The following is a 21,391-nucleotide window of genomic DNA, read 5'->3' as shown; positions in this document are numbered from 1 at the left end:
ACAGATGAGACTAAAACTGATTTAAAATCAGATACATATTAAGCCACATTTCCACAGATGCGATCTGGCAAGGCAAAATGGCCCCTCCCATCAACACACACTTTAGTAGTCAATCCTTAGTCTGCATGATGGTTATAAGTAGCATTTTAAAAATATTATAAGAAACAAGTTTACATATATTATGATATTTCAAAAGTTTACACCACAAGATGAATTAATTAATTATAAAAGCATTGTTTAAAGACAGTCAAAAAGACCCTGCATGTGTAAATCAATGCCGTTTGTAACTAAACATTTCTTTCAATCTCTTATAATCTCTGAACACCAAATTTACAACTAACATCTCTTAGTTTGGAAGAATAACAAGGGATGTTAGATAAAGCAAAATGAGTAAAAAATCCTAATGCGTTTTCAAAAGCTATCTTCATCCTTGAACCCAAATGATTACAAATTACAAACATTTTATTTCCACTCTCTAGTTACGGGACTAGTTCCTAGACTACAAAACAGGCACTAGAGACAACTTAGAGACATGGAAGGTTGCACAGCAAAAGGAGGATTCTAAAGAACTTAACCAAGAAATCTCATGTTCTTTAGGGTTGGTGTTTAAAAGAATTCTCATAAGAAAAGCAGTGTATTTCTATTGATTCCAGATAAATGTAGCCCCATCTGTTTCAAATTCAAACAGGCTGTTTCAGTCAAAAGAATAATTCTCTATTATGGAACACTTCTAAAGTGATATGGTTTCTAAAACAATGTGTATTCCCAGTAACAGCACCTTAAAGGACTTACTTTACACAAATCATAATTCAAGAGAGTACCCAAGTGACTGTAGCATTCCTTGAAAGACAATTCCACCCCAACCAGTGAGTTTAAACATCATTACATTTATAAAGTTTGCATTGGATTTACTTACAACATATCAAGAGCATGTCTACTGTGTCAAATGAGCCACAATTGGATTTAAATTTGAAAGAAAAATTTCATAAATGTTCAACTATTATCTATGTAAATGCTATTCTTAAAATGGTTTCCACATATCATTGTAATAATCCTCACGACAGTCCTGTAAGCTACACAGTACTCTCAACTCACTGATGAAGGAGTTGAGGCCCAAGATCATATAACTAGGAAGTGATGAAACTAAGACTTGAAACAAGCCTTTGGATTTTAAATCTCATTATACTAGATACTTCATGTCATACAAACTGTTTAGCCAGAAACACAGAAGTGTGACCAGATGGAAGGGCTAGAAAGACCTCTGTTCCAGTCCAGGACTTCACTGTTCCTTATCTTTGATGGTCTTCTCCATTTTTCACTTGACTAATTTCTATTCATTCTTCAAGTCACTGCCTAAATAAACCATGAAAGGAAGGTTAAGTGCCCCCTTCTGTTCTCCTAGAAAACCCTGTACTTACTGTATTGCTCTGTGGAAAAGCACAGCACTGCATTTCCTATTTACCTAGCTATTTCTCTAACCAGGCTGTAAGACCCCTTGCAGCACAGACTAGTCTCGTTTACTACTGTGTCCCTTCTGCCTAGCACAATGCTTGGCATACAATGGATACTAAAAAACCATATAATAAATGAACCTCAGCTCCCTCACTCGTTGTAAAAAATGGGATAATTCTCATGGGACTGGTTTCAAATTCAGTGAAATAACATACATAAAGCACTCAGAAGACTGGGTACATAGTGAGCACTTAATAGACAGCAGTTCTTGTTATGATCAAGGATAGCAGAGCCTTATCAAAGATCAAATACAACGAAGGTGAGGTATGGCCAGAAGAAAATGCCACCTATGAAAATCGTAAAAGTCTTCATTCTTGGTTAAGTTATTATAATTAGAGTTTTCAACAAATATTTACTAAGCTTCTATAAGGCACCCAAGGTACTAGTGGTGAAGGCAAAGTAGTTATGACAAGTTCTAAAAACAAACCAAAAAATCATCCCCCATGGCTCTCGCTGAACTACAGCAGTGAGGGGAAATCTTAGTTGGGTTATATGGCTGCTTAGATTACAACAAAAGGCAACGCGTATGACGGTGAAGTTTGTTTGTTTGTTTGTTTGAAACTAGTACTAACAAGTAAATGGCCAGAGTCCTAATCAGAGAACCTTGTGAATGAAACCCTAACATTTCACTTTTCAACAATTAAGGAAAATATAAATCCTGAAGAACCCCAGGGTCATCAGATCTAATCTCCATTGTTAGAGGAATCCTCTTCACTGCTGCATGTAACAAACAATCAATTTCAGAGTCAAAGATAGACTTAAATCCCGCTTTTGCACTTCCCAGCAAATTGCTTCACTTTCCCAAATTTCTGTTTTTTCTTTGTGAAATAGTTTACAACATCTAACTGCAATGACATAGTAGGTCATTAATAACTATTGCATCATCTGCTTTCCTTTTAGGAGTTTTCACTATTCTGGCCACCTCCTCAGAATGTACTTAAATAGAAACACAGTACCCAGGAATGACCGCAGCACTACAACAGTGGTCTGACCAGCCCAAAGCCCAGCAGGACTATCACCTCATAAAAGCCAGATCATGAGGGTGACTCAAACCAGAGTGTTTACTGAGCACATACTAATCGCCAGCACTGCAGCTGATGACCAAATTGGCTTGTGTTCGTGCATTTTCCATTTGTTTAGTGCCAATTGGATAGAAAATTGTCAAAGGCAAAACTTAAATGTTTATTTAGGTGGGGCTGAGTCAGGAAGGAGAGCTTCTATTCCTGGGCTCAGGGCCAACAACTTCAATAGTGGCTTCTAAAACTAATCACCTTGGTGAGGGAGCAGATGAGGAAAAAAATTTGATTGAGACATCACTTCAGGGTCAGCAAACTTCTTCTGTCAAGGGTCAGATAGTAAATAACTTTTAGGCTTTGCAGTTCACACAGTCTCTGTGGTAACCACTCAAATCTGCCACTGCAGCAAGAAAGCAGCCACAGACGGTACCTAAATGAATGAGTGTGGTTGTGTTTCAATCAAACCTTCATTACAAAAGCAGACAGATATTGCCTTTGCTAAAGGCAAATAGGTTTCATATCTTTTCATACCATTCAGGACATTCTAATAGGGTCTGGCAGAGTCTGCTGATTGTTATCCATATCCTTCCCTTCTTCCTTAGTAACAGAATCACCAAGTGTTAACTAAGCACTGGTCACCCAGAACAAAAACTATGTTTCCTAGTTCCGTGAAGCAAGAAATAGCCATGTAACTGAAGTTCTCGTCAATGAGACACAAGTAAAATTAGAACATGTAACTTTGTGGAAGTGTCTTTAAAAGGGACTAGGGGTAAAAATGATGCTCCTCTGCTCTTTCCTTTTCCCTGCAGGCTAGATTACAAAGGGGATAGTTAGAGCTTGGATCTTCAGGCAAAGATCACTTGATGCAGAAGAGGGAGAAACAAGAAAGAATTGTTACGGAAATGACCAAGAAACAAGCACCCCTCGGAGAGTTGGAGTACTCAGATTTATTACCCGGCGGGCTCAGAGGTGCTTCTGCTCCGAAGCTCTGAGCACCTCCAAGACATGTGCATGAGGTTTTATAGGGTTAATTACAAGCTTGCGGTATTCGGCCAATAGGCATGGAACAGCTTTAGCAGCATCATTATCACAAAAGTAGAGGCATGGAGGCAGGAAACCAACATTTCAAGGCCAGATATGTCTCTTTGAAAATCCAGCTGGCTAGCAAAAAAAACATGAACAGGGAATCAGCAAACCAACACTAATTAACTTAGATGTACGAGTTAGCCCAGCAGAACTCAGATCAGTAATCTGACACTTGTTACAGTTAGATTTGTGAGTTAGCTTGTTAGCCCAGCCCAGCTTTTCCTTTACAGAATGAGTCTAGGTTATCAAACATCTCAGCTCTGTCTGCCTACAAGAAAGAATTAAACTTTCCTCTTTTTAAGTCACTATTACTTTGCATTTTCTGTTACCCAATCTAACTAATACATGAGGTAAGAGAAATTTAAAACAGCTTTTTTGTAACTCTTCCTAATTTTGCACTAATCATCAATCAGGCCATGAACACAAAGCTTTTCTTTGTAATACACTTAACCCACGTAATCCAAATAAAAATATTATAAAACCATATGTGAGTGTAGGTCAACAGAGTTAGAAAAACCAACCTACAGCCAACACTGGAAATCAAAACAGGCAAGCCAAGCATAACAACAATGTAAACTCTGTCAAAGGAAAAGGATGATCAATCACCTTACCTGATGGTGAACTCCAGCAGCTCCTGGGTTCCCTGAGGGTCCAGATGCTGAAGACTATATACCCTTTCAAGGCTCTGCTGCAGGAACTGATGGGAGGGATCCTCTTGGGGTGTGATATTGGGAGAAACAGCTGATGACACTAATTTTCTACCTGGTAACTAAGCAAACATAGTGGGGTTACAGTGCCATCAAATTTTGTGGTAACACAAAGAAACTGGGGGGAAAAAAAGTCAGCCAAACAAAGGAATAGAAAAAAAAGACTAGGTAATTCTGTAAATAATCTTTTTCTCCTTCACCAGCTTCAGTGGGAGAAAGGGAGGGAGAAAATGAACATGATCTACCAATACAGTCAAAAGCTCCAAGGAGAAAAAGAAAAAAGAATGGTATATTTTCTATTGCTAACTGAAACAAATGGGCTAACCATAGAAATGGGACTAAAAGTTAATCTATTCTCATACTTATTTTATAAATTTTATTTGATCATTCACTTCACAGAAGAATGATGATTTATTCCCAAATAATTTTATGTAACATGCTATAAAAATATTTTATACGATAATTGATAATTACAATTCTTGTTCTTACTGTTAAAAGTGGCTGCCTTTCAAGAAATAGATGAGGAAAGGATTTCGCTTTTAACTTTGTAATCTTTTATAGTTTTTATTTTATAACCATGTACCTATATTACTCTAAACAGTCATTTAGACTATGTAAGCAGGGATGAGTAAATACAAATAAAGAGCTTAGAAAAGTTCCTGTACACAGCATTCAGTAAGTGTTTGCTATTATTATCACTGTGTTTCATTAAAATCTTTTTTCTTTCTTTATCTCTAAGTCTTAAAAATAATCAAGATTTTATTATTAAAAATTTGTTGAGAAATGTTTATGTAATTATTAAAATACAACATAATTTAATCCTTGATTTAAAATACATTTGTTCTTGATTCCTTCTTCTTGCTCAATGTAACAGAATCAATAACTAACAGACATTTAAAAAATGAATCTTATTAAGAGGTAAAGGCTACAGAAACAAAAGTACAAAACAATGGGAGACAGACCAAGAGAGAAAGAGGATAAATGTCTATTCAGAGAATAGATTGTCTGCTTTCTGCTATTTAACAGTCACAAAGGACCGAAAATCAAAATACCAAAAACAAGCACAAAAGATGTTTTCAACATACCCTCAAGGCAGGAACAAGATGAGAAAGACTGTCACGGAGGTAGGCATAGTGCCTGAAGGTATGATCTGAGAATAATGCGGGCATTGTTGGACAGGTTTTAGCAGCATTGAAAATAAGAACCAAAACTGCAATGTCTGATGGATGAGTTAAGTAAACTTGGAGGTATAAAAGGCTAAGCTTGGCCAGAAACTGGTGGCTCTACTTCCCACCCCCCAAATTCCCATTAAGTAACTACAATGTTCTAACAAAGAAATGCAAATTCAAAAAGATACATTACCCCACTCCAAATTACCCCAATTACTCCTCCAATTACCAAAGGAAGGTTTTTAAAATAATGCCTGCTGCTGAGAATATGAACAAATAGAAACTTTCCATATATTGCCTATTAAAGTATATACTGGCACAAGCCCTTTGGATAATAATTTGGTAGTAAACAATAAGAGTCTTATGAATGTTGAGTAATTCCACATCTCAAACTCAAACAGTACAGAATCATTTATAATAGCAAATAATCAGAAACAACCTAAATGTCCAAAACCAGAATAATTATACCACTTGTGTTTCATCTACTTGATGGAGTATTATACAATCATTAAAAAATATATTTATACACGATTTATACTGTATCATAAGCATTTGTTTTAAGTGAAAAATGCAGGCTCTAAAATACATTGAGGATATGATAGTATCTTTTTATCATCAAATATTTGTTGATGAAATAAACTATGTTAAAAAATAAAATAACAGCAAAATCCCAAATCCAAGTTTTAAAAAGGAAGAAGGAAATACACCAAAATATTAAGTCAATTACTTTGAGAGTAGAACTCTGGGTGTTAAATATGAAATTTCTTCTTTCTACTTTTGAAATTTTTCTTCCCATGTACATTAATTTTATAAGAGAGGAGAAATTAGAGATTCAAAGTAAACATACCTTCTAATCTTCTGTATGCATCTCTAGGACAGAGCCTGCTATTTGCCTATCCAATATCCATTGTTTCCTTTTTCCTTACCAGTAGTGAGACAGGAAGGGGGCAGGGCACAGCCATTCAAGGAATGCTACAGCAATTAACATCAAAATGGTGAAAAACTCAACCCCCAGTAGGCCTTCAGGCTCAAGATGGTAGGAGATTTGACTTCTAGTAGATCTCAAGCTTCATTATATGCTTATTGTAATATATTAGGATGGTGAATAACGTTCCTACATGGCGCCATGACAGTCTCAAGGCTAGCCACAAAAGGTCAAAGAGTAAGGAATGGCCAAACTCCTGGGAATTCCAGCCCCTTCCTCAGGCTAGTTAGACTGGTCCTTCCACTTCTTTTGCATATGAAGCTACCAAGGCCCATAAAAATGGGCAACACTGCCCCTTACACACCCCCCCCCACTCTGTCTATGGAGTGTCTACCTACTTTTACTCTAATCTGAGCACCCAACCCCCAAACCTCATGACCTTTCTCTTGCCTTTCGATGTATCTCTCTGAATAAATCTACCTTTACTCAACTGTGGCTCACTCTTGAATTCTTTCCTGCAAAAAGCCAAGGACCCACACTTGGCGGGGCACATCCCAGGGGCTCAACTGAAGCCTAGGACATAGCCCTCCTCACGCCCCACATCTGTTTTTCCTGCATCAGTAGAATACTGACTTTATTCCAAATAACCTCTAAATTCCTGTCTAGAAGCTGGACCCGACGACCAGAGCTCTAGCAACAATTTTGGACAACTGAACACGGCAGAACAGAAAAACAGAAGGAGCCTGGATCACCAAGGATAATGTGGAGTTGCTATACAAGCACCAGATTTCTTTCACATTAGGAGAAAAAAGTTGTGAGTAATATTTAAGCTATATTTTGGGGCAATTTCTGTTACTCAGAGCCAAACACATTTCTAAATAACACAATCCTCTACCCAGAAAAATATCTTAATAGGCTTCAAAAATGTTTATTTTATTTTAATGTGAAAGGAGCTTCAGATTTCAGAGCACTTTAATATGTTCTATGTGATCTGTATTAACACCAAGCCCACAATCACCCTTCTGATGAGCGGAATTCCAAATAACTATAGCAGTGCACATTTAAAGGTAAGGTGGGGGATGTATCATTCTTAGAGGTAAATAGAGTCAGACACTGGTTAGCCCAACAATTACACTGATCTTTCGAAAACTTCTTGAAATGCACTGTGGAAATAAACAGAATTAAGAGAAAATACAATGGTCATCTTACAATAGCCAGTTATTTGGCTGATTCCTGTATCTCAATAAATATCCCCCAAAACCTCACCAAGGATCTGCTATAGTGAAAAGAACTGTGGGAAAGTATGGATGTACTGATATAAATGTATTCCCATTACTGGAAAACAATCCAACTGCATGGCATGCTGCCCAAAGCTATCACAAATCCCCTCAACTTGTACCAGAGGCAGAGTAATCATGCAGCCCATCCCCTCCTTCAGGCTGCAGATCAAATTAAACATGAAATAAGAAAGACGGAAAAGTCCAAGGACTTTAAAACCAAAGATCTCTGGCTTTGAAGCCCAGATTTGCTACTTGGAGAGTTATTTACCCTCTCTAAGCTTCATTTCCTCACCTGTAAGCTAGGAATAATACCTTCTTCCAGGGTTGTTTGGAAGACTAGCGTAAAATGTTCATACATTTAAACAGTATGTGGAATACTGTAAGTGCTCAATAAATGGTTAAAAAAATTAGTAGTTGTATTAAATGGCAAAGCTGAATTGCTGTGAAAACAACAATGAAAGCTGAGAATAATAACCACCAGGCTCCCTCAGGATATACTCTTAACTAAGAAAAATGAGAAGAAAAACAAAACACAAAACAAAAAACCTTCAAACCACCCAAGCTGCACTGCAGAAAAAGATGCCGAAATTCCCTGCTAAGTCAGCAGGGACTGTTCTAAGCAAAGAGGATACAAGCCGGATCATCCATGTCTGGTTCAGCAGTGTCAAAAAACGGATGGGTGCTCAGGAGCTCCGGCACCAAGGGAAGCACCAGGGTTGGATGTCGACTTCCCAGAAACTTCAAACATCTGAAACAAACAAAATGAGGGCCCACTTTAGAAAGTTAATAAATGCTTTAAAAAGTACTGGGAACTGGAATCAGAAAACCTGATTCAGAATCACAAATTCACAACCATCTAATTTTTAAACCTCTACGACTTCAGATAAGTCATTTAGTTATTCTAGAACTCAGTTAATTCATCTAAAAAATTGGTTACTATGAAGATGAAAGAGCTAATGTGGCAGATATTACTACAAGTAGTTTAACTAACAACCATTTCCTCCAGCTTCCTTACCAAAAGAATCCTGATTTTTACTCTGGCATCAGGTAGGCAGCAAAGGGCTCAAAGAAGGCAGGCCCAGTCAAAGAGCTCAACCACACCTGGTCTAAACCCATCATGGCAATCCCATTCCCATTTTCCAGTGATTGGTTTGCAGGCAGTCAAGTAACCCAATTCTGGTCAATGGAACAAGAAAGAGGTCTGCTGGGGAGCATATGAGGAATGTTTCCCTAAGCAAATAAAAAAAGAAGTGCATGAGAGGAAATGCCCTCTTCTTTACATTTTAAGATAATGTCTTATGAGCCAGCCATCCTGCAACCATGAGGAGAAAACCAAGAGAACTGCAGAGAAATCAACGAGTACTAACCCTGTTAAGCTGCTGAATGACCAATCCTGAAATCAACTTTCTGAGGTCTTATTGTGCAAAACATTAGACCTTATTGTTTAAGCCACTTTTAATCAGATTTTCTGTTACTTGTAGGCAAAGGCATTCTAAATGGGTGAAGTTCTAAAATTAGAAGAAACCTGATCTGCAACAGGAAATTTAATAACTGTGTGGCCTTAGGGGGATATATTTCCTACCCATAAAATGGGATTAAATATTACCTCACAGAGTTGCTATTACAGATTAAATGAGATACTGAATGAAAATTACTTAGCAAGGTATCTGTCATATAATAAGAACTCGATTAGCTATTAGTTAGCTATTATTAATTGGCTATTAGTTAACTATATGACTACATGAAAGCCCTATATAAGCTATAAAGAACTACACATCTGCTGGTAATCATGCATTTTTATTTTTTATTTGTTAAGTTTGGTTTAGAAGGTGTGCTAAATTGAAAAGCAATATAAATCTTAATTTAATGTTCTCATTGAGTTTATAAATTCAGCTGAAGCAGAGATGACTAACACTATAAGTGAAATCAAATGAAAGATACTCTGCTACTTGTCATAAGTAGAAGAGATCAGAGAAAGTTTCACAAAGGAGACGGGATTTCACCAAGGACTGGAGAATAGGCAGACCAGCAAAAGAGAAAACAAGCCCCATGAAAAAATTCATGGATATCTGAGGTATGAAAGGCATCATATTGAAAACACTTGACACTGTTAGGAAAGTAGTATACTTTTCCCCAGTCCTGTTTTTCCTTCTATGTAGAAAGAACTTAACTCACTCATTTTCTGATTTCTCTCAGGACTTTTACTCACTGTGCCTCAGAAGACATTATAACCCACATCCCAAATGACTGAGTGCCCCTTGAAGACAATAAATGTACCATGAATTGAGCTTAACTGGACTGAACAAACATGAAGAAATGGCAAAACAGAAAACCAGATATCAGAAATTTTACCTAGAGCAAGATTCTCCTTCTTTTTTGGTTTTAAATACATCTTCCAAGTACCTGATCTGACCCATAGTTTTTCTTTTAGTAACAAATTACAAAAATAAACAAACCTTACGTTTGGAGTTATCTCATCACATAAGTTCATTTAAATATGTGGAACACAACACTACACACTTTATATTAAATGTATGCAAGTAGCTCTTCAAAAGCAATTCATGAACAGTTCTAAGTCTGACTCTAGTCAGTAAACCTAGAGGTAATCAGAGGAAAATATGATCATGATTTTCTATCTGAAGACCAAATACCCACCCTGCTTCTAATCTCTACAATGATGGAAATAGACAAAGGAGTGATTAACATTATATAGGAGAAAAAGGAAATCTAATCGACTCGTTTCTGTACCTACAACACTTACTGCAGGGCTTGGTACACAGTAAGCACACAGCAGGCACATAATATTTGCTAAGTGGATGGACGGACAAACGAATAATATAAATGTGATATTCAACTTAGGAACCGAACTTTTGAGAGTCCAGTTAAGTTGAATCAAGTTTCTAAATTGAAGGCAAAATTGAGGGCCATACCCTCAATCTGTGATGATCCACTGAATAATGTCAATATTGTACATTTACAGCAACTCAGCAAACTGAGCAAAAAAAAAATCCTTACTTCCATATGGAGTCCCTATCAGTAGGGTACTTGGTTAAATTTTTCAGCAGCTCCACCAGTGCAAGATGAATCCCTTCTTTGGTTGAAACATTAGTACAGCATAAGAGTTCATGAAGAGCCTCTCTAATATCTCTGGATGAGTCCTTAAAAAAAAAAAAGTAATAATAATAATAGCAGTCATTGTGGATTAGCTATAATGGTGGAATGTACAAGTTAAAATGAGAGTATAGGGTAATAAGAGTCTCAATTTTCAGAAAGAGGAGGGGCTGGTAGTTGAGAAGGCTTCACACAGGAGGTAAAACTTGAAATGATATTTAAGGAATTCATTCATTTGTTCATTCATTCATTATACACTTAACATCTACCACTTATTAAACAGCCAGACATTTATCAGCATCTATTATGTACCAAGTGTTAGGGGTACAGTAGTAATTAAAATCAAATCCTTGCTCTCAGGAGCTTCCTTCCAGTGAAAAGACAAAAATAAATAAGTATGTGAGTCAGATGTGGTAAGTTCTGTGGAGAAACTATAAAGCAGGTTAAGGATAAGAGTGCTGGAACAGGTGGGGTATTTTACATGGGATTATAAAAGAGAACAGCGAACATAAATGCCACAAAATGAAAGCATGCTGAAAAATAGCAGTGTGGCTACAGGAGACAGTAGGTACCAGAGATGTCAGAGTGGCCCCTTCTCTCCCAACACCTTCTGCTCAACCTCACTAAAATGATTAGAAGGGCTCACCAACAACTTCTTAATGCTAAAGTAAATGGAAACGTATCAGTTTTACTCTTATTTGATATCTCCATAGCTTTTTTTTTTTGCCAGTTCTTTAAAACTTTTAACATAGACAATTTGAAGCACATATAAAGGTAGAGATAATAAATCCCCCAATTTCAACAATTAACTCATTGCCAATCATTTTCATCTATACCTTTACCCACTCCTCTCAGATTATTCTGAAGCCAGTCAGAGATATTATAGCATTTTGTTGGTAAATATTTCCATAAATACCTCTTTTAAAAAGATTTTCTTAAAGTCCATAAAATCAATATCCTGCCTAATATCTTAATAACTCCTTCATGTTAAATATCCATTCCATACTCAAATTTCCAACTCAAAAAGTTCTTGTTTATTTGTTCTAATCAGGCTTCAACAACGTCCACATATTACAACTGGTATCTATCTTAAGTATTTTTCAATATGTAAAATTCCTTTACATCTCACTTATTTTTTTCCCCTTGTAATTTTTCCCCTAAATATCCTGTGATGGTAGTTTGATTTAGCAGCTTGATCAGATTCAGGTTCAAATTTTTTATAAGACCACTTCATAGGTGGTACTATGTACCTTCCTTAGGAACTGTATGATGTCATTTCTTTTTTGTGATATCGGGAACCTCTGAAGGGTACTGCCTAGAACCAGCAATTCATTAAAGTAGCAAAAAAATGATAAACAAATTCTATCATTCCTCTTCACTTATTAACTGGACTATTTCTATAAAGAGAAACTTCTCCTTACCAACTAGTTGGTTGTCTTTAAGTTTCATTTGTATAAGAAAAGGAAAAATGATAAATGCTTAACTCCCTAATTTACCAGTTTTCAAAATACTTAGTTGATTACTAAGCACCTTCCAAAGGTGATTAATGCAGTTTTTTAATAATTATAAAATCATGAGTTTCAGCTTATTTGCAGCTGTAATCCTTAATGATGTGTTCCACCTTCGGCCAGTGAGAGTCTATTTAAGTTGTCTCCTAGGTCTTTTAGATATGATGATAGAGGTTTTTGATAGTTAACATTTGCTTTCTGTGACAAAGTGGTACAAGTTCATCTTGTTACAATTTCTGCACTAGACCTGGAATCAGACATTTCTCCTTGGAATTTGGGTTCCTTTTAGTGGGAAATGTGATCATCAAAGCATTTTTTAAAATCAGATTTACTGACATATAATTTACATTCTGTAAAATTCATCCTTTTTAATGCACACTTCCATGAGTTTAACAAATAACATATAGTTGTATAACCACTATCACAATCAAGATATAAAACACTTGTATCACCCAAACTTCTCTAGTGTCCCCTTGTGGTCTCCTCCTTACCTCCAGCCTCTGGCCAACCACTGATGTATTTTCTGCTAGTTTTGTCTTTTCCAAAAAGCTATCTAAATGAAATTAGAGTATGTTGCTTCTTGTTTCTGGCTACTCTCACTTAGCATAATGCCTCTGAGATTCATTCATATGATATCATATATATCAGCAGTTCCTTCCTTTTGATTACTGAGTAGTATTCCACTGTATAGATGTACCACAGTTAATTTATCCATTCACCAACTGAAGGGTTTTGTGTTGTTTCCAGTTTGGGACTATTACAGATAAAGCTACAGTAAACATTTGCATAGAGGTCTTTGTTTTCAGTTCTCTTCAGTAAATACTCCAGAGTGGGACTATGGGGTTATATGGTAAGTGTATGTTTAATTTTATAAGAAACTGTCACAGTGATTTCCCAAGTGATTCTGCCATTTTGCACTCCCATCAGCAATGTATGAAAGCGCTAGCTGCTCCCCATCCTCACAGCACTTGGTATCCTCAAGGTTTCTTTTGTTTGTTCTTTACCCATTCTAATAGGTGTGCTGTCATAATATCCCACTGTGGTTTTAATTTGCATCCCCCTAATGATTAATGATGTTAAGCTTTGTTTTCACATGCTTGTTTATTATTTGCCACTTTTTATCTTTTTTGCCTAAGTGTCTATTCAAATCTTTCACTCATTTTTTTAATTGGTGATTTGCTTTCTTATTACTGAATTTTGAGAATTCTTTACATATTTTTTATCAGATGTGTATTTTGTGAATATTTTCTCCCAGGCTGTAATATGTCTTTTCAAACCCACCCCCCACCTTTTTTTTGACTTAGAAAACAGAAATTTATTTTCTGAGTTCTGAAGGCTTAAAGTCCAAAATCAAGATACAAGCAGAGATGGTTCCTTCTGACAGCGGTGATGGAGAATCTATTCTACGCCTCTCCTAGTTTCTGATAACCTTGCATTCCTTAGCTTGTAGATGGCATTCTCTCTGTGTCTTCACAATATCTTTCCTCTAGTTGTATTTCTGTGTTCAAAACACCCTTTTTGGGTATGGTTTATATATCAAAGGCATTATATGTGTTTGATTTGGTCCCATTATCTCTTTATTGTGATAAAATATACATAACATAAAATTTACTATTTTAGGTAAATACACATTTTAAGTGTATAGTTCTATGGCATTAAGTACCTTCACATTGTTGTGTTATTTTTATAATTTTTTAAAAGTGTCTTTTTGAAGAATGTTTTAATATCGATGAAGTTCAGTTTATCTAGTTATTTCTTTTATAGATTAAGTTTTTAGTGTCATATCTAAGAATCTTTGTCTAAGCCAAGGTCATAAATATTTCTCCTAAAAGTTTTACAGTTTTAAGTTTTACAGTTTTAAGTTTTACTTACATGAAAAAAATCAAACTAAAAATTTTTAAACACACATCCATATTCACATAACAAAATCAAAGAATTACAGGACTCACCTTGGTTGAAGACATGCCTCCTTTATTCTCCAGGCATTCTCTTTTATCCTGCAATTCTCTCATTTCTTTACCCTATACAATTAGCAGGGCCAACTTCTTAATAAATGCATCTGACAATGTCATTCCCTGTTTAGGAACCTCATTTGGTTTCCTACCACCTCTAGGATAAAGCTCAGACTCCTCAGCATGACACACAGGCCTTTTACATTTGGTTCCCTACGCACTTCTCCTGTTTCATCTCCCACCCCTTCTCCCTCAGAGCCACATGAACTTCTTCTCAATGTTCCCTGTCCATGCGGTGCCATTTCACACTTCCTCAGCTTTTAACTGTGGTCATATGCTATCCCTCTGGTGAAAATGGCATTCCTTACCTTACTTTTGATACTCTCCTGTAATTACTGGTTTATATTGCCACTTTCTCTATAAAACTGAGCAGCTTGGAGGCAAGAACTAGCACTGCCCACTTTGATACCCTCAGGATCTACCTGGCTCAGCAAAAAAATTAGTAAATGTTTCTTCAATGACTTTTTGAGATACTACAGGTTCATTTCCAGACCACCATGATAAAGTGAATATCACAATAAAGAAAGTCATGAATTTTTTAGTTTCCCAATGCATAGAAGAGTCATGTTTACACTATACTGTAGTTTATTAAGTGTGCAATACCATTATGTCTAAACAAACAATATATGTACCTTAATTAACAAATATTTTATCACTAAAAATGCTAATCATCACCTGAATCTTCAGCAAGTCATAATCTTCTTGCAATAATGACATCAAAGATCACTGATCACGGATTACCATAACAAATATAATAATAATGAAAAAGTTTCAAGTATTGTGAAGATTACCATAATGTAATACCGAGACAGGAAGTGAACAAATGCTACTGGCAAAAAGGCACCAATAAACTTGCTCCATGCAGTGTTGCCACAAACCTTCAGTTTGTAAAAAACACAACATCTTCAACACACAATAAATGAGGTGTATCTGTATAATGAACTACTACTATATGAATGCTTTCTATGAATGCTTTATATGGTGCTACATGAATTCTCACTTAATTCTTATAAGAAACATATGAGTATGTGAAATTATCCTCACTTTAGAGATGAGAAAACCAAGAACTAGAAAGATTAAATAATTTGCCCAAAGTTCCAAGGAGGATAAAACACTGCTAAAATCTTTTAATAGCTTTTAGTTTCTCTTCCCTTAATTTGGCTTTCAAGGCTCTGCATGAGCTGGTCCCACCCACCCCTGCAGCCTAATTTCATTTCATGCACTAGCTCTGTCACTGCCAGGCCCTCTTTTGGTCCCTCAACTGTGCCATGTTTCCACCCAACACAGTTTTTCTACACTTCCTGCTCCTCTGCCTGAAACATCCTCACATCTCACACTCCCAACTCTTCCTGCCAACTCAGTGCCTTACTCCTTCTTTATAGCTCAGCTTCAGAAGTCTGTTCTGACTGCTCTACCCCCTCAACTCCTAAAGACCAAGTGCCTCTATGATACACCCTTATGGGACCTAACTTCTTTCTGTCATGAAAGCTAACATTACATCTTCACTTGTGTCTTACTTGTCTGTCTCCCTCATACCTAAATCGTAAGGTCCATAAAAGCAGAGCCATGGTAAATAAACATAAAAACAAACAAACAAAGGGAAAAGGGGACTAAGGAGAAGGGCTGATAGGTTAATTCAGATCTGTCTGGCTCTGTATGTTGCAGAGTTAGGTAAGACATAATGCTTCCTATATAAACAAACCTCCACCACTAATAGGAGGCAGTGTCATCAATGTACTGGAGAAACAATTTTCAAAGTAATAAGAAAACAATTTTGACTTGTGTGTTTCTTAGGAATTTCCCAGTTATATGGTTGATCTGTGTAGATTTGTTTTAGGAAATGTTTACTAAACATCCTCTATGCGTAAGTCACCACCTTAAACCCTGAAAGGAATACAATACAGAGTACAACATGGTCACTCTCTTTTAGGAGCTTACAATCTCATCAGGGAGATAAGACAAATATACTAAATCTGTCATAAATGGTAAAATATGAAAACTACAGTAAGAGACACACAGGCTTGATACGCAACAATTACATCTTAAATGAAGCAATGAGGGAAAAAGTCAATTTACCTGAACTGAATTTCAAGAAAACTTCAAGGATGAGATATGTTGAAAGAGAGGCAAATTGTTTTATCCTTCTGTATAAAATCCTCCAATGCTAGGTATCCCATAATACTTAGAATAAAATCCAAACATCTTACCATAACCTTAAGGCACTCCACCTGCCCCGACCCACCTCTCAGGCCTCATCTCATACCACCTTCCTACTTTCTATGTTCCACCTCTACTGGCCTTTTTACTCCCTGTACCGGAAACACGCCAAAGCTCACTGAGCCTTTCTACCAGCTGTTGCCTCTATCTGAAGGTCTTTCCTCCAACCTTCACATGGCTGGCTCTTTTTTGTCATTTAAGACTCAGCACAAACATTGTCTCCTCAGAAAGGCTTTTACTAATCACTTAATTTAAAGTGAAATTCCGATTCCTCTATCACTGTTTAACTTCTGCATAAGACATCACTCTCTGAAATCATTTTGTTTGTTTACTCTCTCTCTCTGTAGAATACACGTCCCATGAGAACAAGGAACCTGTTTTTGATACCATGACACCTCTAGTACATAGACAGTGCTTGCTGAATTCAGCTAGTAGCTCAACATAACAAGAAAAAGAAGGGAAGGGAAAGGGAGGGGAGGGAGGGAAGGAAGGAAGGAAGGGAGAGGCAAATTAAAGCTGGACGAGTCAGCAAGCTAGATTTCAAAGCAGTGAAGTACAGTGACACAATAAATATAAGAAGCAGTGAACAACTGCTTAGGTGGAAGAACAGACAATGAATTTACATAAATCTAAGCTTAGTGGAGAGAACACCAAGTCAAGGAGTTTAGACCTAAACAAATTCTGTGAGTTTATACAAAAGTGCTTATGAATAAGCATACCTGTGGCCCTATGAACAATTCAGTACATCAATTATAGCTTGGACATAGCTCAGCTACTTAACGTTTATGGAGCATCTACTTGTGCCTGACACTACAAAGCACTGGGAATTAAAGAACAATAAGCCAAGACCCTGGCCTCTTGAGAAGTTCACAGTTTTGTGGAATAAAGAATTTAATAAACAACACGTATTGATAAATGCTATACTAATGTACACAGGGTGCTAAAGAAATACAGAGGAGTGCTATTTAGCCCACTCAGCGGTGCAGTCAGTTAAGGAAGGCTTCCTGAATATGTTACCTAATCCAGACACTAGGAATAAGTGGAAGTCAACTACGTGAAAAGGGGCAGTTTTGCAGGCAGAGGGGGAAAAAATTACAGTGAAAGCAAAATGGTGAAGAAAAGCAGGATGATTAGGGGAGTGAGTACAGCATAAAGTTCTAGGTGAGGAATGATGGAAAAGAAAGCTAAAAAAAGAAAGGAGGGGCTAGGTTATAGAGACCAACCACAGAGAACAATATGTGAAATGCAAACTTATCTTCTTAGGAAAAAATATATGAAAAATTATAAATAAAGATTTATAATTCAAGAAAGATCTTAAAAGAAGTGCTAAGCAATTGAGAGAATCAAGAATTAAGCACTCTGAAATCAAAGCACCTAATATAGTTTCTTAAGTGTGTAGTAAAAATCCATAACAAGTATTAATATGTAAACATCAAATTGCTATCCCTTTCACAATATTGAAAAAAACAAAACAAAGGGGGGGGCCAAAGGCCAAATTTCATTTATTAATATTTCAAAAACCTTCAGTACTCACAAATAAAATCCAGACACTAAAATCCAGAAAAATAATTCAAGAACCACACAGAACTTGGCTTTACAGCCTGGAAGGCAAATCTGTTTTCATATCCTGGCAAAGACACTTATTACCTGTACGAACTCAAACAAATTACTTTTTTTCTGTGTAAAACTCCAGGGTTGAACGAATTGATCCCTAAGATCCCTTCCTGCTGTAACATCCTATGACTCACTAGAAGAATTAAGGAATTAAATTAAATCACAGGCTGAAAAGAATTCTTCACTAGTTAGCCCCTGCCTTATCTATAGCCACTTCCCTTTCCTCTTCCATCTCTCAACTGTAAGTTGTATTACAATGAATTCCTCCCAATTCCTTGAATATATCATATTCAGTTTTACCTTTGGATCCTTAGACATTGCTCCCTCTGTTTTGTACCCTTCCACCTGACCATCAATGCCACTCCTTCCTAAGAAAATGCCTCATGCACCTGAATCTCATATAATGTTGTAAGTCAACTATACTCTCATCATAAAAAAAAGAAAGGAAAAAAAAAGGGAAATGTTTCATTCAGTCCTACTTCTCCAAGTGTCCACTATAGCATTCCTTCTTTCTTCTCTATCTCCCCAACCATACCTCAGATAATTCAGGTTAGATACTCTCTGTACTCCCAGGGCATCCTGTCCTTTGCTGATCGTGGCAATACTAAGCTTTATTCAAATTTCCTGTTTAACAGTCAGTCTCCTCCATCTTGGGGGAGTTGTGTGATGGGAAGGTAGAACTGGGCTTCCTGTACACTATTTTATTATCAGTACCTGGTGGTATTCAGTATGTGTTGATGAAGAAATGAGTAACAAACTGATCACTCACCTCTAACACAGCAAGGACAGTGTCAAGCTGATCCTCTCGAAGTGTGATATTGTTAGAGATTTTTCTCATCGTGTGTATGGACTGCAGACGTACTTCCTCAATTTCATCATTAAACATGTCAACCAAGAAGTCAAGGCACTTCTCAGCAAAAGAGGGTGAAGACTGGGCCAGCATGCAGAGAGCCTCTACAGCAGCAATCCGGACCTCTGGAGAAAAGGAGATGAGTAAAACTGAACATCAGGTTAAGACTCATGGGAAAATTCAGGGAGGATTCCTTCTCACTAAGGTTTGTCTTTCCCTCTCTCTTCCTCTTACCTACAAACTCTGTGGGAGATCTCCTTCATGCCTGCAGATTGCACAATCACCTTCACATGGACTTACAAACAAGGGCTTTGGTACCCCAGGGATGAAGGTTAAGATCCTGACTCCACAGACATGTGATCAAGTCACATGCCTCTCTCCATTAATAGAATTTCTCGAAAACTATGTTGTCTTATTTATCTCAGTATTCCAGTCATAGTAAAGTACTTTTTTAAACTGCAGCTTGTAAATATTAGTATTATTATTAAGATTAAAATAGGCTTAATATCATTATTCTTCTTTTAGAGATAAGATTCAGCAAAGTGAAGAAACTTTCCTCAAAGTGAGTGAGAGCAGAGATAAGTACTCAGGTCTGCTAATTCTAGGCTAGAATTAAAGGTTAAGGGTGTCTGCTGTGGAATGATAGAGGTCTCACAATGAATTGTGAAAGGTAATCCATCCACTAACTTGGAGGGTGATCTTGTATAAGTAATTTAACTTTCTAGTACCTTAATTTTCTCACCTATTAAATGGAGATCATACCCATTTTCTTACATAGTTAGGAGGAATAAATGACATAGTGTAGGTAAAGCACATTGCACACTGCCTGGCATATGTTGAAAGCTCAAAAAATATTAGCTATGATATAGGTATGGGTCTTGTAAGCACCTTGGAAACAGAGGCATGTCCTCTACCTCCTGCATGTGCAGAACATGTAACAGTAAAGACACTGAATCCAGGAAGCCCTTCATTCATTCACTATGTTTCCTGAATGTGCACGACATGCCCGACCCTGTGCTAAGTATTGGGATAAAGAGATGAGAGATGGATAAGCTATAGACAATGCTCACAAGCCTTCCACACATGCTTGTTTTGTTCCACTAGTTCCCACATGGTTCTGCAACAAAATGTACAGTTTCAAAAAAGAAAAGAAAGGAAAAACATTCAAATTGGGGTTAAAACTCATAAATATAGCTTGCTTTTAAGAAAGGTTTTATAGACACTTTAAAAGCAGAGTTAGTACATTAAAGGGAGACAACTCAGATTTTTCTTAGTAGTTATGAATTCCCCCATTTCACCAAAATGGAAGGATTTGCTCTACCGCACAGTAATATAATTTAAATACGAAATTGCTAATAATTACAAAGCCAGCCAGAGATGGACCCGAATGTGTTAACTGGATCTTCTTCCTAGGGCTTTATCCATCACACAGCACTAACTCACGTGTAACTCTTCCAAGTCTATCCAGGGAATCAGAGAAACTTCTGATTAGCACAAGATAATCAGTATGACCTGTGCTGATGCAATTCCAAGCAGAGGCAAAGAAACCTGGTATTTTACTGTGCAGGTACAGCCTGGCTACAGGTAGACAAATTAACAAATTCTACTGGACTTTTTGGAATGCTGTAATCAGATCCTGGTTTTGCTACTTATTGGCTTTATCCTTAGCACGGAAGATAGAAAGATGAACAAGAACAAGCCTGTCTCTCAGCAACTAGACTAGAACAGTTAATTGCATGACATAGTGATGAATGGTACAATAAAAAAGCACAGGGAATAGAGGAAAATGCAGAAGCAGCACACAGCCCACTCAACAGGATCAGAGGCAGCTCTGTAGAACAAGTGACCCCAAAAATAATACCTGAAGGAGTTGTTAGGCCAAAGTAAAAAGGCCTCTCTAGGCAGAGAAACAAAATGTAAAGCCCCAGAAGGGAGGGAGAACACAGGACAAGAGGAGTAAAATTATGCGTGACAGTACATTAGAGTCTATAGCCAATAAAATAAGGCTCCATTTCACTTTCAGCAAATGCGTCCCTAAACCCCTGATTTACCCAGAATTATGCGACTGATTAAATCAGAAAGCTGCCATACCCGATGCTGGTTATGATTTACTCACTTTCTAAAGTTAAGTTCCTTTAATTAAACTCTAGTAACAAACTAAAACCTGTAGAATTAAACCACATAAAAAATGCCAATGAAATTCAACTGCAGAAACTAAACAAAGCAAAACTGCTAATAAAAACAAAATAAAATAGGTTCCAGTTACTTGTTTTAGAATAAAGTGAGTTTTAATAACTGGACTTCCTTATTATCTAATACTATCTATAGTTTTAATTCATGTATCAAGTTCATAGAGAAAAAAGCAGAGGTAGCTCTAATTTGTA

The 21,391-nt window shown here is 36.8% G+C and overlaps 1 protein-coding gene across 1 annotated transcript in view; it reads right to left on the bottom strand.

Annotated features, from left to right (window-relative positions):
- Nucleotides 1-21,391, bottom strand: part of INTS4 (integrator complex subunit 4) — a 79,478-nt gene that overhangs the window by 20,595 nt on the left and 37,492 nt on the right. Inside the window, exons 11-15 of the mRNA XM_006213647.4 lie at nucleotides 18,927-19,132; nucleotides 10,711-10,853; nucleotides 8,328-8,443; nucleotides 5,407-5,540; nucleotides 4,226-4,383 (exon numbers count right to left, since the gene is read on the bottom strand). Coding sequence (XP_006213709.1) covers nucleotides 4,226-4,383; nucleotides 5,407-5,540; nucleotides 8,328-8,443; nucleotides 10,711-10,853; nucleotides 18,927-19,132 — 757 coding nt within the window. The remainder of the gene's footprint in view (nucleotides 1-4,225; nucleotides 4,384-5,406; nucleotides 5,541-8,327; nucleotides 8,444-10,710; nucleotides 10,854-18,926; nucleotides 19,133-21,391) is intronic.

The sequence above is a fragment of the Vicugna pacos genome, chromosome 10 (assembly GCF_048564905.1).
Source record: "Vicugna pacos chromosome 10, VicPac4, whole genome shotgun sequence".
Classification (NCBI taxonomy): Eukaryota; Metazoa; Chordata; class Mammalia; order Artiodactyla; family Camelidae; genus Vicugna; species Vicugna pacos.
The sequence above is the reverse complement of the archived record's forward strand: the minus strand, read 5'-3'. Positions and strand labels throughout refer to the sequence as shown.